At 39.8% G+C, this 14446-nt stretch overlaps 1 protein-coding gene across 1 annotated transcript in view; it reads left to right on the forward strand.

Moving 5' to 3' along the window:
* The window catches only part of LOC139325756 (b(0,+)-type amino acid transporter 1-like), a 33545-nt gene that overhangs the window by 8009 nt on the left and 11090 nt on the right, over nucleotides 1-14446 (forward strand). Inside the window, exon 2 of the mRNA XM_070955743.1 lies at nucleotides 10393-10526. Coding sequence (XP_070811844.1) covers nucleotides 10393-10526 — 134 coding nt within the window. The remainder of the gene's footprint in view (nucleotides 1-10392; nucleotides 10527-14446) is intronic.

Below are 14446 nucleotides of genomic sequence, written 5' to 3' on the forward strand. Positions count from 1 at the left end.
TATCCCACAGGTTGCCCACCCTTGTACAGGTAGTCTTAAAACTTACAACTGTTCCTTTAGTGATCATTCAAAGTTACAACATCACTGAAAAAAGTGACTTATGACCATTTTTCACTCTTACAACTGTTGTAGCATCGTAATTTACATTCAGATGCTTAACAGCTGACTCACATTTATGACAGTTGCAGTGTCCAGGAGTCATGTGATCACCTTTCGCAGCCTTCTGACAAGCAGTCAATGGGGGAACCAGATTCATTAACAACCCATGTTATTAATTTAAGAACTGCAGTGATTCACTTAACAAATGTGGCAAGAAAGGTCATAAAATGGGGCAAACTCACTTAACAAATTTCTCACTTAGCAATATAAATTTTGGCCTCAGTTGTGGTTGTAAGTTGAGGACTACCTGTAGAAACCTAGTAAGGAGAAATGGCTTTAGTATAGATCATCCCAAAGAGTTCCAGATACCTTGTTACTTTGTGAGTTCAAAATCAACAAATAAATTCCCACGCTTTCCCGAAAATAAGATCGGGTCTTATATTAATTTTTGCTCCAAAAGACTCATTAGGGCTTATTTTCTGGTTAGGTCTTATTTTCAGGGAAATATGGTATACATATTCAAGATTAAGAAAAAATATGGTGTCCATCTGGCTGACGATCTTAACTGGGGCTTATTTTGTGGGTAGGGTTTATATTACTACCATCCTGAAAAATCATGCTAAGGCTTATTTTCCGGTTGGGTCTTATTTTGAGGGAAACACGGTATACATATTCAAGATTAAGAAAAAATCTTTTTGAAAGCAAGTTAATAACATATTTAAATACTATGTCTACTGAAAATAGCAAAAAGGTCTGAGAATTGAATAATGAGTGGTTTGTTATTTTTTTAATTGTTTTTCCATGGGATTATTTCAGTTATAAATATTTTTTCTTTGCTGTGCTGCTATCAGATAACTGGTAGGCCGTGCGGGTTTGGATGGGGAGAAACAGGCTTCAACTCAACCCTTCCAAGACCAAGTGGCTGTGGCTGCCGGCGTCCCGGTATAGCCAGCTGGCGCCATCGCTGGTTATTGGGGGCGAATCATTGGCCCCCACGGAATGGGCTCGCAACTTGGGCGTCCTCCTGGATGCACGGCTGTCTTTAGAAGAGCATATGACGGCCATGGCCAGGGGGGCTTTCTATCAGGTTCGCCTGATACGCCAGTTGCGCCATTTTCTGGATCGGGACTCCCTACGCACAGTCACTCAAGCACTCGTCACTTCTCGTCTGGACTATTGTAACGCTCTCTACATGGGGCTCCCCTTGGGGTGCACCCGGAGGCTCCAACTGGTGCAGAATGCAGCCACGCGGGGGATTATGGGAGCGACGGGGCGCTGCCATGTGACTCCTCTCCTGCGCGAGCTGCATTGGCTTCCGGTGGACTTTCGGGTGTGCTTCAAGGTGTTGGTGATCACCTTTAAAGCGCTTCATGGCTTAGGGCCGGGGTACTTACGGGACCGTCTTCTGCCACCAATTGCCTCCCACTGGCCAGTTCGCTCCCACAGAGAGGGCCTCCTCAGGGTGCCGTTGGCCAGACAATGTCGGCTGGTGATCCCCAGGGGGAGAGCCTTCTCTGTGGTGGCACCTACCCTCTGGAACAATCTACCCCCAGAGATACGAGTGATCCCAGACCTCCGGACTTTTCGTCGGGCCCTTAAAAGCTACCTCTTTCAGTTAGCCGGGCTGTCCTGATTTTATGATGGGTTTTTAAAATTTGAAATTGGTTTTAAATTGTAATGTTTTAAATTATGGGCCAAATTATTTAATTATTTTAAATCTATTTTAACTTTTGTATATAAAGTGTTTTACTTGGCTGTTCACTGCCCTGAGTCCGAAAGGAGAAGGGCGGTATAGAAATTTGAAAATAAATAAATAAATAAATAAATAAATAAATAAATAAATAAATAAATAAATAAATAAATAAACTAAATAATTGAGGGTCCTTGGCGCTGTCTGAACTTGGTTGTTTTCTTGCAGACCTTTCATTATTAAAACTAGGTCAGGGGTCTGCAACCTTAAACACTGAAAGAGCCATTTGGACCCGTTTCCCACAGAAAAGAAAACACCAGGAGCCACAAAATCCTTCCCATGCCTGACTATTTCTTGAGCAGCCACAAAACTAGCATATGTAGTTGAATTAAACGTTCTGTTTTCTTCTGAAACTTTTCTTTTCTTGGATTTATCCATGGTTGGCCTAAATCGCTTGCCAGTGGGTGTCACAGATTGGTGGTTGTGACACATATTTTGAGTGACAGGGAGCCGCAGCAGAGGGGTGAAAGAGCCACATGCGGCTCCAGAGTCGCAGGTTGCTGACCCCTGAATTAGGTAATAGCATCAGTTGTAGTCCTAGGTAATTGGGTATTGAAACATCTGCATGAAAACAACCAAGCTCAGAGACAACCAAGGACCCCTCATTTCAACCCTGACCTATTTATATTTCCCTTTATTGGTACTAAATAATTCCACATAGAAACAATTTTGAAAAGAGCTAATCAATCTGTGCTGAAAGATTTGATCAAATGCATAGTAGATCAATATTCCAAGTTCTAATCTGATAGTTTTCCTTAATGTGAGCTTTCTGATGGTATGTTTAAAAAATAACTCTATACTGATATTCAAAGAAAATAAAAAAAGTACTTGTAGCTCACATAATGTTCCATATATTTATATTATTTTAATGCTACTAATTACTATCACATAGCTCAAATATGGAATAAATAATGATCTCTAAGAAGTAATATGTGAAATCTTGGATTTTGAAATGCATTAGCTTGTTAAGAGTAACAATATTTACGCTGTTAAGAGTAATATTTTTAAAGAAATAAACAGGTTCCCATATCTAATGAATTATTCCATTTACAATTGTTTGAAGACTTCAGAAACTCTTGACTTAATTCTGAGATTGAGGTTTGTTATTCAGTGGACTTTCTCCCCATTTTTGTCCACATTCTTTAGCTAATGTTTCATTAGATATTAACAAATTGCTGCATAACTTACTGCTTAGAAACAGCCAGAGTAGGTCCATGCCAAAAACAGAAGTATGTTTGCTGCAGGTCATGGAAGCAGAATATATAATAGAGTTCATACATTGATCTGCTTTCTACATAATCGTCATAAACATTACTGTCAGTTCTGGCACTGGTTTACTTGTGGCTAATTCTCAGAGCAATCATCCATTTTATATAGGCCAACCTAACAGCAAAGCATTTATTACAAAATTATTGGCTATGAAGATTATTTTTAAACTGTAGAGTTAGAAAACATAATGTAGAGATTTTATAGGGGAACTATTGAATGTGCCATTGCTGATCTGCAACAGAGCAGCAATGTGCAGTCTTCAGGCACCCATTTATAATATATTAATGATGTTCTTTCTTTTTTTTCTTTTCTTGGTTGAATTACAAAGATCTTTGGAAAAAAGGATGGAGTGGCGGGCTAGCCGCTCCTCTGCCTCCTCTTCTTGTTCCCCAGAGGACTGTCAAGGCAGAAGTTTGACTCCGCACCTTCAGGCACAGCAGTGTTATCCTCCGCCTCTTGCTTTCCCTGGCCAGCCTCCCCCCGTGCATCTCCCCTACCACCCCTTCCTTCTCTCCAGAGATCTGTCAAGGCAGATGTTGGACTTGGAGGAAACTGCTTCCTGAAAGCTTTTTCCTCCATGCTTCCATGTGCAGCAGTGTTGCCCTCTACCTCCTGCTTTGCCAGGGGTGGGGGGGGCGGGGAGGGCAGGGGGCCACTGGATAGTGAAACGCCAACACTCAGATGTCTGGGATTGGGAGAAGAACATCTCTTTTAATGTGCTGTGTTTACATGCATACACAGACATTCCAAGCTTGGAAACTTTTATTCACATCTGGGCTGGCAAGCTGCCAATCATGCCTGGGCTTAGGAAGAAGGACCTCTCCTTCCTCTGTGGATAAAGGTCCACAAACTCGGAATGGGATGTGCATGTGTGTGTGTGCGCACATACACAGTTGGCTGCCGGCAATTTGGGGAGGCAAGAAGCTTATGGGGCACCAAATAGTCCCCATGACAACTTAGACAATGCGACTTGTTCTGTGCCAACTCAGCCATGCCGAGCCGGCTGCACGCACCTAGTCACACCTACCCAGCCACGCCCATCTGGCCACTGTGAGTCGCGATAGACCCCTTTGAAGCCATGTTGAGAAATCGACTTTATATGCTGGACTAAATAAAATTTGAAAAGGACCAATAAAATTTGAGACCAACTTGCAGCAAGGTTAGGCAGAAGGCAACATTTTTCTTAAAAGCCACATCAAATCTTCTTTAGCAATTTTGGCTCCCTCTTGTCCGTGGGTGTCTGTAGCTTGTATGCAGGTTTTGCCAGATCTAGTTGTTCCTGTAAAAAACAGTGGGCAGCTTGCTTCTCTTGCAGGAAGTCCGAGATAGGAGGAACTGCAGATGCAAGAGCTCTGGAGGGCAATGTACAGGCATAGAAGCCATAATTTGCATGAAAAAGAGACATGCTGATGTAGGAATGTATTGTGTTTTGTGGGCAAATTCTACAAGTGACATAAGCTTAATTTAATTTTGTTGCTGATAAGAGACATAGCATCTCCCTCTTAGACGCTCTTATAATGTTGGGTTCAATCTTTCAAATTCTCCACATGATTCCAGATGGTGAGAAGACGACAAATGACTGTTAATGTCTAATAAAGACTTGGTGGTAAACTGAGATCTGCAATTTGAAATTACATGCTTATGTAGGCCTGCATACCTGAAAATATGGTCTAAAAAAGCTGCGCCATTTCCTGAGCTGAGGCCCTTGCAGGCAATGAAATGGATCATCTTTGTAAACAAATTGTAAACAAATCCACCACTGCAAGAATAGCAATAGCACTTAGTCTTATATACTGCTTTACAGTGCTTTACAGCCCTCTCTACAGAGTCAGCATATTGCCCCAACAATCTGGGTCCTCATTTTACCCATCTCAGAAGGATGGAAGGCTGAGCCAAACTTGAGCCTGGTGAGATTTGAACTGTCAAATTGCAGGCAGCCGGCAGTCAACAGAAGTAGCCTGCAGCAGGAGTGGGTTCTACTTACCTTGATTACCGGTTTGCAATGGGAGCACTCACATGCGCAGATCACCAAATATGACGTCAGGGCGGGTGGGCGGAGCCTCCCGCCACTTTTACTACCGGTTCTCAAGAACCGGACAGAACTGGGAGCAACCCACCACTGGTCTGCAGTACTGTACACTAACCACTGCACCACCGTGGCTCAGAATTCATTTATTTCCTTAAATTTATTATAGCCACCCATCTTACTTGCAAATTTTTGAGTGGCTTACAAGTTAAAACAGCAAAAAAATCTTGTGTAAATAAAGAAAGCTACAGCAATTAAAACACTACATTAAAAACTTGCTGGCATACCCCTCTACCAGCTGGAGATCAGTAATAAAATCTATTGATAATGTGTCCCAAGGTCACAAAGGTGAATTTGGTTTGCTGCACGCAGCTGGCTTTCGATGGACAGATTTTACCTGTCATCCCATGACGGGATGAAACATAATCCCCAAGATCTGCCCTTATTTTTAGGCACCCAAAGTCTCTAAGGACCTAACGCTGGATTTTAAATAGTCTCCCATAACCAGCCGTTTATTGTCCTGACAGAGTCATAACAATTATTCCCTTTAAGGAAGGGGAAAATATAAACAACCATTGTGAAACAGTTACCCTTCTTCACGCATGAAAGATGATAGTTCATCCTGTGGGGTTTCCTGTAGGTCATTCATATGAGTCCCAGAATAAACAATGTGTTTGTTGCTGCTCTTTAATTTGAGCTAGCAAATTCACAGTTTGTCTCCCTTCCCCCAGCCTTTCTAACTGGCCTAACCTTGATTGAGAAATGAAGTTGCTTAACTGCAGAATTGTGACATTGGGAGCAGTATAAAGAAGGCATGGGCAGGGCATCTGGAAACTTGTTCTGGGAGCTTGATATATATAGGAGAAATATAAAAATTAAAATGGGTTAAAAACTGTGCTCACCTGACCTGCCAAGACAAGAGAGTCTGTGCTTTCTGCAGAGTTTCTGTGAGCAGTTTGGTCCTGGAACAGCTGGGATGTCCCTCCTAGAGGGTGCTTCCCAGAGGCGGGTTCAAAATCCTGTCTCTACTGGTTTGCTAATGCACGCGCAGCGCTTCTGCGCATGTGCAGAAGCATCCAAGCGGGTGGGCGGAGCCTCCCGCCACCACCGTTATTGGTTCACCCAATCCTGTGTGACTGGTAGCAACCCACCACTGGTGACTCCATTGTTGTGTAGAAGAATGAAATATTTTGGGAAATATTAAGAAGTCAAGGTAGAGTATTTCTCCTAAATGAGAAATGGGAAAAATCTTAAAGGAGGCAGAAACCAGCTCCAGTTTCCCTGCCCCAAGCAGAAACTGAGGAGGCCAGCTTTTAGAAATGCAGATTTGGTAATCCATTCAGAAAGACTGGGTGAAGACAGAAACTCAGATAAGCAACAAACAAAAGGTTGACAAAATTAGCTCAGACAAACACTTAGGATTTGCATTTCCCCTTTTGCCTATAGAGCCAGCCATGACCCCTACATGACCCCATAGGAATCCAGAAGGTATAAAAACCCACCCACTCTAAGCTCCATTTTGTCAACTGTCCCAGAATCACATGTGGTTCTGCTTCATCAATCATCTTTCCAATCAGCCTCCAGCCTCCATTTTATTTCCAGCGCCTTTCTCCCAGCATGCAACTGGAATTTTTCTTCCAACAGTTGGAAAGCCAACTTTACAATAAATAACTCTATGAAAATGCCACGATTTCCTTTGGCTGGATGAAGCAACCTAGAATAAAATACATAAGGAGAGAAATGCAACATTCCCCACCAACTGGAGAGGAATTTGGAGGCAAAATGATCCAACCAGCACATTGGATGCATTGGTTGGTACCACAAATCGGTGGGCAGGTGCTTGAGAAGTGCCTGTGAAGAGAAACAATGTTTAAACGTTGCTTATTCTTGAGTAGTGAATTTTCATCCTTTGTGAATTTTTATCCTTTCTTTAAAAGTTCAGTTGGTGGCTATGTGTGGTCTTCCAAATTAGGGATGAACTTCTGATAGAAATTAGTAAATTCCAATAAAACTCTGGTCTCATCTATGAAATTGTTTGTCATCCTTAATTCTGTAAGAGTAGAGAGTTGTATTTTCTGGCCTGAGTCAAAACAAAGAGTAACAGGAATCAACAGGAAAATGTCCTTGCCTGCCTTTGGCAATCTGAATGTTCCATAATGGTCTGAGGCAGTGGTGGGTTTCTACCGGTTCACCCCGGTTCAGGAGAACCGATAGTGGCAGTGGGGGGGGGGGCTCTGCCCACACACCCGGAAGTCATCACGGACACTCTGCGCATGTGCAGAAGATTCTGCGCATGCGCAGAAGCGCCACACATGAGCGAAGCAAGCAAGTTCCAAACCGGTAGAGAAGGTAAGTGGAGCCCACTACTTGTCTGAGGGTCTCTTTTTGGAGCTCTTGTAAAAAGGGCCTGCAAAGTTTCCCAAAACCAAGACTTTCAAGCAATTCAGGCAGATGTTTATTATATGGCCAAGTTTATTTTGAAAATATTATTTTAATTTTGTTTTATAGCCCTCCACTATTGCTTCTATATGTAACAGCATTTCATTTAACCTTCATCTGAAAGGTTGAATGAACCTTTAAAGACCAAACACACTGGATTATGATCTGAAAAGGGTTTTGGTAGTCAAATTAGTAGTCAGGTTCTTCGAAATCCAAATCATGTGTATTTTCAAAAAAAGGTTTATGTTTTTCAGAAAAATAAGTATATTCTCTTGAATTTCATTTCATATCTCCATGCATCAATAAGCTGTACCTTGTTCATCAAATTTAAAAAAAAAACTTTTAGTAATTTATCCTGTGTACTTTTAATATTTTTTCAGAATTTGTTTCTATTTGTAAGGAGATCATTCCATTTCTATCTCTAATTGGTACTAATTTTCACAAGAAAAGCGCATTGGTCTGTCCATAAGTTCTTTATAGAACATTGCTTTATCTTCATTTAGGGCATAATTTTCCAATTTTGGAATCTTAACTCCATGCAAATTAACTTCCATCCCAACATACCAGTAACTACCATGCTCATTAGTCAATATGAGTTATAGTTGTAGCTGAGGGTTTATATACAAAGCAACTCCTTTTCTTTTCTTTTTCTTTTTTTTAATTTTTTTATTGGATTTTAAACAAAGATATAAAGACAATACAAAAAATATAAAGACATTACAAAGACAAACAAGTTCCCACCACCTACATACCCACACCACATTTTACATATATGTTTTGGTCATCCTCAGAATATATATTGCTTTGTAAGTTAATGAATGAATGATATATTCTCAATTCAAGTGTTTTAAATTAAAAATAATCTTGCATCTCCTCTTTATTCATTTCCAATTTTTAATTTTCTACCCTATTTTCTGTCATCTATATTTGTACTGATTTTCTTTTCCAGCCATTGATACCACTGGTGCCACACAAGATAGTATTCACTTTCTTCCTTATCCTGGAGTTCCAGCGTCAATCTATCCATTTCAGCACACTCTGTTATCTTTGAGATTAATTTGTCTTTGGTTGGGAGTTGATCTGATTTCCAATTTTGCGCGAACAGTAGCCGTGCTGCTGTCAGAATGTGTATGATGAGATATTTTGTCTCTTTGTTGTACTGTGTTATTATCATTCCAAATAAAAAGAATTCTGGAGTGTTTTCTACTTGTTGATTTATTATTTCTTCAATAATTTCCTTTATGTCCTTCCAATATTGTTGGGTCTTTGTACATTTCCACCAGGCATGGTAGTACGTCCCCTTTTTTGTTTTGCAACTCCTTTTCTTGTTATTTGTTCCTGCTGTGAAATTCTTCACCTTTGTAAGCAAATTATATCTTGTTTTTTTTTCCCCTCCAAATAATTATTTACTTTTCCTCTTCTGAGGTGCACATAGTCCATTTATATTCCACTGACACAATTATAATTCATACTCAGGCCAAATATTTAGAAAAGTCAATACCTGCAATACGTAATTATTATTGCTGTGACTTTCCTGTTAAATCTGTAAAAACTTTTGGGTAGTCTCTATCTCTATCTAGCACAAAAACACAATCAAAACCTCTATTATTCAAAAATAAAAATTACTCCTCCAATTGTCCAATTGAAATGGAATCCTTTTCTGTTTAAGTCATTCAGAAAATATACTTTTCTCATATACAATATTCTGATTGGAGTTACTTTGAGCACCATTACATTTGTATTATCAATCTTCAATCTTGTATTAAAATGCTGCAGAACTTGGTCTCCTGTTTTCTTCCTGACAAAGTTCCCCAGGATTTATTTATTTATTCAATTTTTATGTGATCCATCTGCCTATAAGGCAACTCTGGGTGGCTTATAGATGTCCTTGGAACTTTTGCAAATGTTGTATTTATTCTATAAACTTCGTCAATTTCTGCACCTGTATGTTCTTCATCCTATTCTAAAAAAATTGATAAATGTCTTCACCAGAATCCACCGAATATCAGAGGAGTTGCTCTATATCTCAAACAAAATTCGTTTTCTCTCAAGATTATATTATCAGGCATCTCACCTGACAGCATACTACCACTATTAGAAGTATGTCCTAAAGTCTTCAATGAGTTCAGTATGTTTAGGATTGCAGCCAACATAAAAAACATAAATGTTGTTTTACATCATATTATATTATAGTTAAGGTATTGGAATTCACCCAGAGGGATCCACTTTCAAATTCTGATTTACAAAGCAAATGTGTTGATTTAGAGCCATTCGTTTCCTCTCATCTTGATTACCTCACAGAGTAACTGGGGTGGGGGTGGGGATGAGAAGAATGGAGTGGTTCTTTATGCATGCTTCTAATAGAAGAAAGGTAGTATTTAAATGTAGCAGTACATCTCAGAAACGTTCAGATATGTGGACTTCCTGTGTGCATGTTGGCTGGGGCATTTGGGGCACTGAAATCCACAATCTGAAACACTCATTTAAAGATTAAAATCCAAACTATGACTTTTCAGCAGATGAAGGAACATAAGAAATATTATATACTACCGTAAGTTCCTTTTAGTCTTACTTTGTTTTCATAGCTGCACATTTGTTGTTTGGTGTTGCATTTGCGTATTGAACTACAGTGGTTTCTGTTTTATGAAATCTTCGTATTTTCTCTTCTCTACCTTTGCTTTTTGACTATGTGAGAAATATCTGAAATTGTGTTTATATATTTAGAACTCAGTATAAAAAAGTTATGCAGTGCCACACCTATATGTCTACATTGCTCAACACTGTGCATCTTATTTTCTTCTCTCTCCAGGTGACTCTGCCAAGGGCATTGATGATTGCTATTCCTCTGGTGACCTGCTTTTATTTGCTAGTAAACGTCAGCTATTTTGCAGCCATGACTTCTGTTGAGTTTCAGACTTCGGGTGCTATTGCCATTACCTGGGGGTGAGCAATGCTAAACACTAAGGCCTACCAGCCTATTCAACATAGGTGGCTACATTTTCTCTAGCATTCATGTACCTGCCCTCAAAAACACTTTCCATCTCCAACATATGCCATAGCTTCAGCCTTGCAAAACACTGAAAGCCAATAGCATTTATGTACAACTCTTTTGCGGGAGGAAAAGAAAAGGAAAGGAATTACTGAAGTATTGAAGTAATATTCAGTCATATTATCTGAATGGGACATGGAGCTTGAGAAAAATCTTTAGTATTATCATTTCCTCCTCTCCAGTGGTGAAATCCAAATTTTTTTACTACCGGTTCTGTGGATGTGGCTTGGTGGGCATGATGTGGCTTGATGGACGTGGCTTGATGGGCATGGCAGGGGAAGGATACTGCAAAAACTCCATTCCCACCCCACTCCAGGGGAAGGATATTGCAAAATCCCCATTCCCTCCCCACTCCTGGGGGAAGGATATTGCAAAATCTCCATTTCCACCCCACTCTGGGGCCAGCCAGAGGTGGTATTTGCCGGTTCTCCGAACTACTCAAAATTTCCGCTGCCGGTATTCCAGAACCTGTCAGAACCTGCTGGATTTCACCTCTGCTCCTCTTCCTTTATGACACAATCTCATTCTAAGTGGCACTGTTTTGTAAGCTACGTTAGTTTGCTGGCCTGGATTAGTGATTGATTTATCTTATGATTCTCTGTGTGTATATGTTCCACTGATGTAGAGTGGGGAACTATGGCCCCTTCATGACTTGTGGATTTCAACTCCCAGAATTCCTGAACTAGCATGGCTGGCTCAGGAATTTTAGGAATTGAAGTCCACAGGTCATAAAAGGACCATAAAAAGACCATTGTTCCCCACCCCTGCACTAATGCATTAATCCCTTACTACTTTACTTTCGTTGTCAGCAACCAGCTCCCTGTGTTCAGAAAGGCACATTATTATTCCTTATGAGTAGTCTGCTCTGTTTGCACAACACTGTGCCCAACTATCTTTCTGAAATTAACAACCAGTGTTTACATTTGAATATAACCTTGCCAGGTTTCAGAAATATCTGCTCCAAAAATATTTTAACACTTCATTAATAACAAATATTTCTTCTGTAAAACACATTGAGGAAAAAAACTGGCATTTTTAATGAAATTAATTGAAGCCCCACTAATCTTAAAGGCATATATTTGTAGTGGTATGATATTTTGCTATGTCTAAGAGAAACTTAAGAGGACTCAGCTTAATGTAAAAGGTAAAGCCTGCTTTATTACAGACTTATATTAGAAACCTAGTTGACAACTATGATAAATCTGGGAAAATTCTACTTTGATCAAACACAATATATGAAGCAAAATTTGGGGAATTTGGGGAGAAAGCTAAAAAGCTAGTTGCCCGTCAGATGAAACAACAAAAAGAATTGAATATTTTCTTTGAAATTAAGGCCAGTTATTTAGTACAGGTAGACCTCGACTTACAACAGCTCATTTAGTGACTGTTCAAAGTTACGGCACTGAAAAAAGTAACTTATTATGACCATTTTCACACTTATGACCACAGCAGCCCATGATCAAAAGATGAATGCTTGTTAATTGGTTCATGTTTATGATGGTTGCCGTGTCCTGGGGTCAAATAATCCCATTTTGTGACCTTCTGATCAACAAAGTCAATGAAGAAACCAGATTCACTTAACAACCATGTGACTAATTTAACAACTGCAGTGATTCACTTATTAACTGTGGCAAGAAAGATTGTAAAATGGGACAAAATTCGCTTAACAAATGTCTCACTTAGCAACCTAAATTCTGGGCTCAATTGTGCTTGTAAGTCGAGGGCTACTTGTAATATGGAGTATATTAATTACCAGGGTTTTTATTTTTACTATTATGGTCAGTGATACAAATTAGAAGATTTTACAACCAAACAACAACAGATTAATTTGGGTAAACCTACTGAAATGGAAGAGCTTTCCCCAAAACATAAAAATAATTTGACGCTATCACTGATGCTACAAGAAATTATAAAGAAATTATAAATTATTGTACTCTGACAATAAAGGTTTGAATGAATGAATGATGAATGAATAAAGACAGTTAAATCTATGGCAGTATTCTCTATGGAGACAGCCTTAGGCTCAGATAGATTTTCAATTGGATGGTATAGAACTTTCATAGCTCAATTGGCACTTTTAATTTATTTATCAGATTTACACCCTGGCAAAATCACAAAAGACTCCCAGCAGTTCCCAATACTAACAGAGCACAATAATATTAAACACAGTTATCTTAAAATACATTTTAAAAAATCACAACACAATTCATGGTTGCAGACCCCCAAAGCTCCCACCCATTAAACATTTTTTCTAGAAGGTCAAACATCTGGATACAAACAACTGTCCATTCCAGAGGGTCAATCCCATCATTGGGCTAACCTGACTACAACAAAGAACAATCAACAAAGAACAAATATTGCCCACACCCAGACAGCACAAGTGCTTGGAGGTGAACACCAAGTTTAATGGGTGCTGTAGTTTCATCCCCCCCCCACAACCCAACTCTTAATCCCAACCTGACCTAAATCTGGCCTACTCAGGGGCCAATATCCCATCCTTCTCCTTCCTCACTCCACTCAGCTGTATTCAATTGTGGGTTGCCCCCAGTTCACACTGGTTCTATAGGACCATTAGTAAAACCAGCGAGAGGCTCCGCCCACCAACCCCAACGTCATCAGAATGCTTCTGTGTATGCGCAGAAGCTTCTGTGCATGTGCACGCAGCCCCGTTGCGAACTGGTAGTAAAGGTAAGTAGAACCCACCCTGGTTGTACTATAGGGGTCAGCAATCTGTTCAAGACCATTCACAACAACCCTGCCAAGCAAAGGTGGAGAGAAACTTCCTCCACCATCTACAAATCAGAACCCACAAAACCCGAAGCGGACAATACATAACAATACAAATCACAGCAGAATATACATTCCATACAGGCACAATGCTCAGAGATATTCCCTTTATTTTGAACATTGCAACCTCTTCTTGGCTAGTACTCTCCCTATTGGCCAGGTGATCCTAACCCTCTCCCCCAGTCTTTCACCTGTCCCAACACAGGTAAACCAAACCAAGTAACTCTCTCCTTACAACCCCAATAAAGCCGCCAAGAAGAATGAGACAAAATGTAGATGAGTCCTGCAATTTCACATCAGGCGCTAATGTTGCAAGAGTCCTCTCCAGGGGAAAAATATGATTAGCCAGAGCCCTGGTTAATATTATTAGAGAGCTCTCAAGAGTCATTCAATCTCACCACATTCCACTCTTCATTTTATGAGATTTATTACCATATTATTAAACCAGGGAAAGACCCCACCAGATGTGCAAGTAATGAGCCAGTATCATTGCTTAACTTAAATGCCAAGATATTAACTATGACATTGGAGAAGAGATTACTGTACAAACACAGTGTCATCTCTAATTTATCCAACTCACTTTATCCAATTCAGTCAGGATTAATAAAAACAAACAGACAGACTGGCATCTATAATACTCATTAGGGATGTACATTTTGGAAATAGCCACAGACAATTGGACTCATCTGTTTTAATTTTGCTGGATATTGAGAAGGCTTTTGGTATGATTCATATTAAATTTCTGGGTTATGAATTTTAAAAAGATTTAGATTTGATTTTCTAAGGATCGGGGAATAGGAGATCAAGAACTCATCAGACCGGGCAATAATATTACAAGTAGGGATTCTTCCTTATCTATGGACAAGCACAGCAGACTTTTTAAAGTCATATTTTCTTTAATCAAGGAAGAATTTAATTTTACGCACAAGGTGAGAAGCTGCTCGACAATCAGATCTTTTGCTGTCAGGTCTCAGTTTTGATAGTATGACATACACACCATTTAGCAACAGCACTTTTGCATGCTGTC

This window comes from Pituophis catenifer, unplaced genomic scaffold (assembly GCF_029215685.1).
Source record: "Pituophis catenifer annectens isolate HBS135680 unplaced genomic scaffold, rPitCat1.0.hap2 SCAF_1, whole genome shotgun sequence".
Taxonomy (NCBI): Eukaryota; Metazoa; Chordata; class Lepidosauria; order Squamata; family Colubridae; genus Pituophis; species Pituophis catenifer.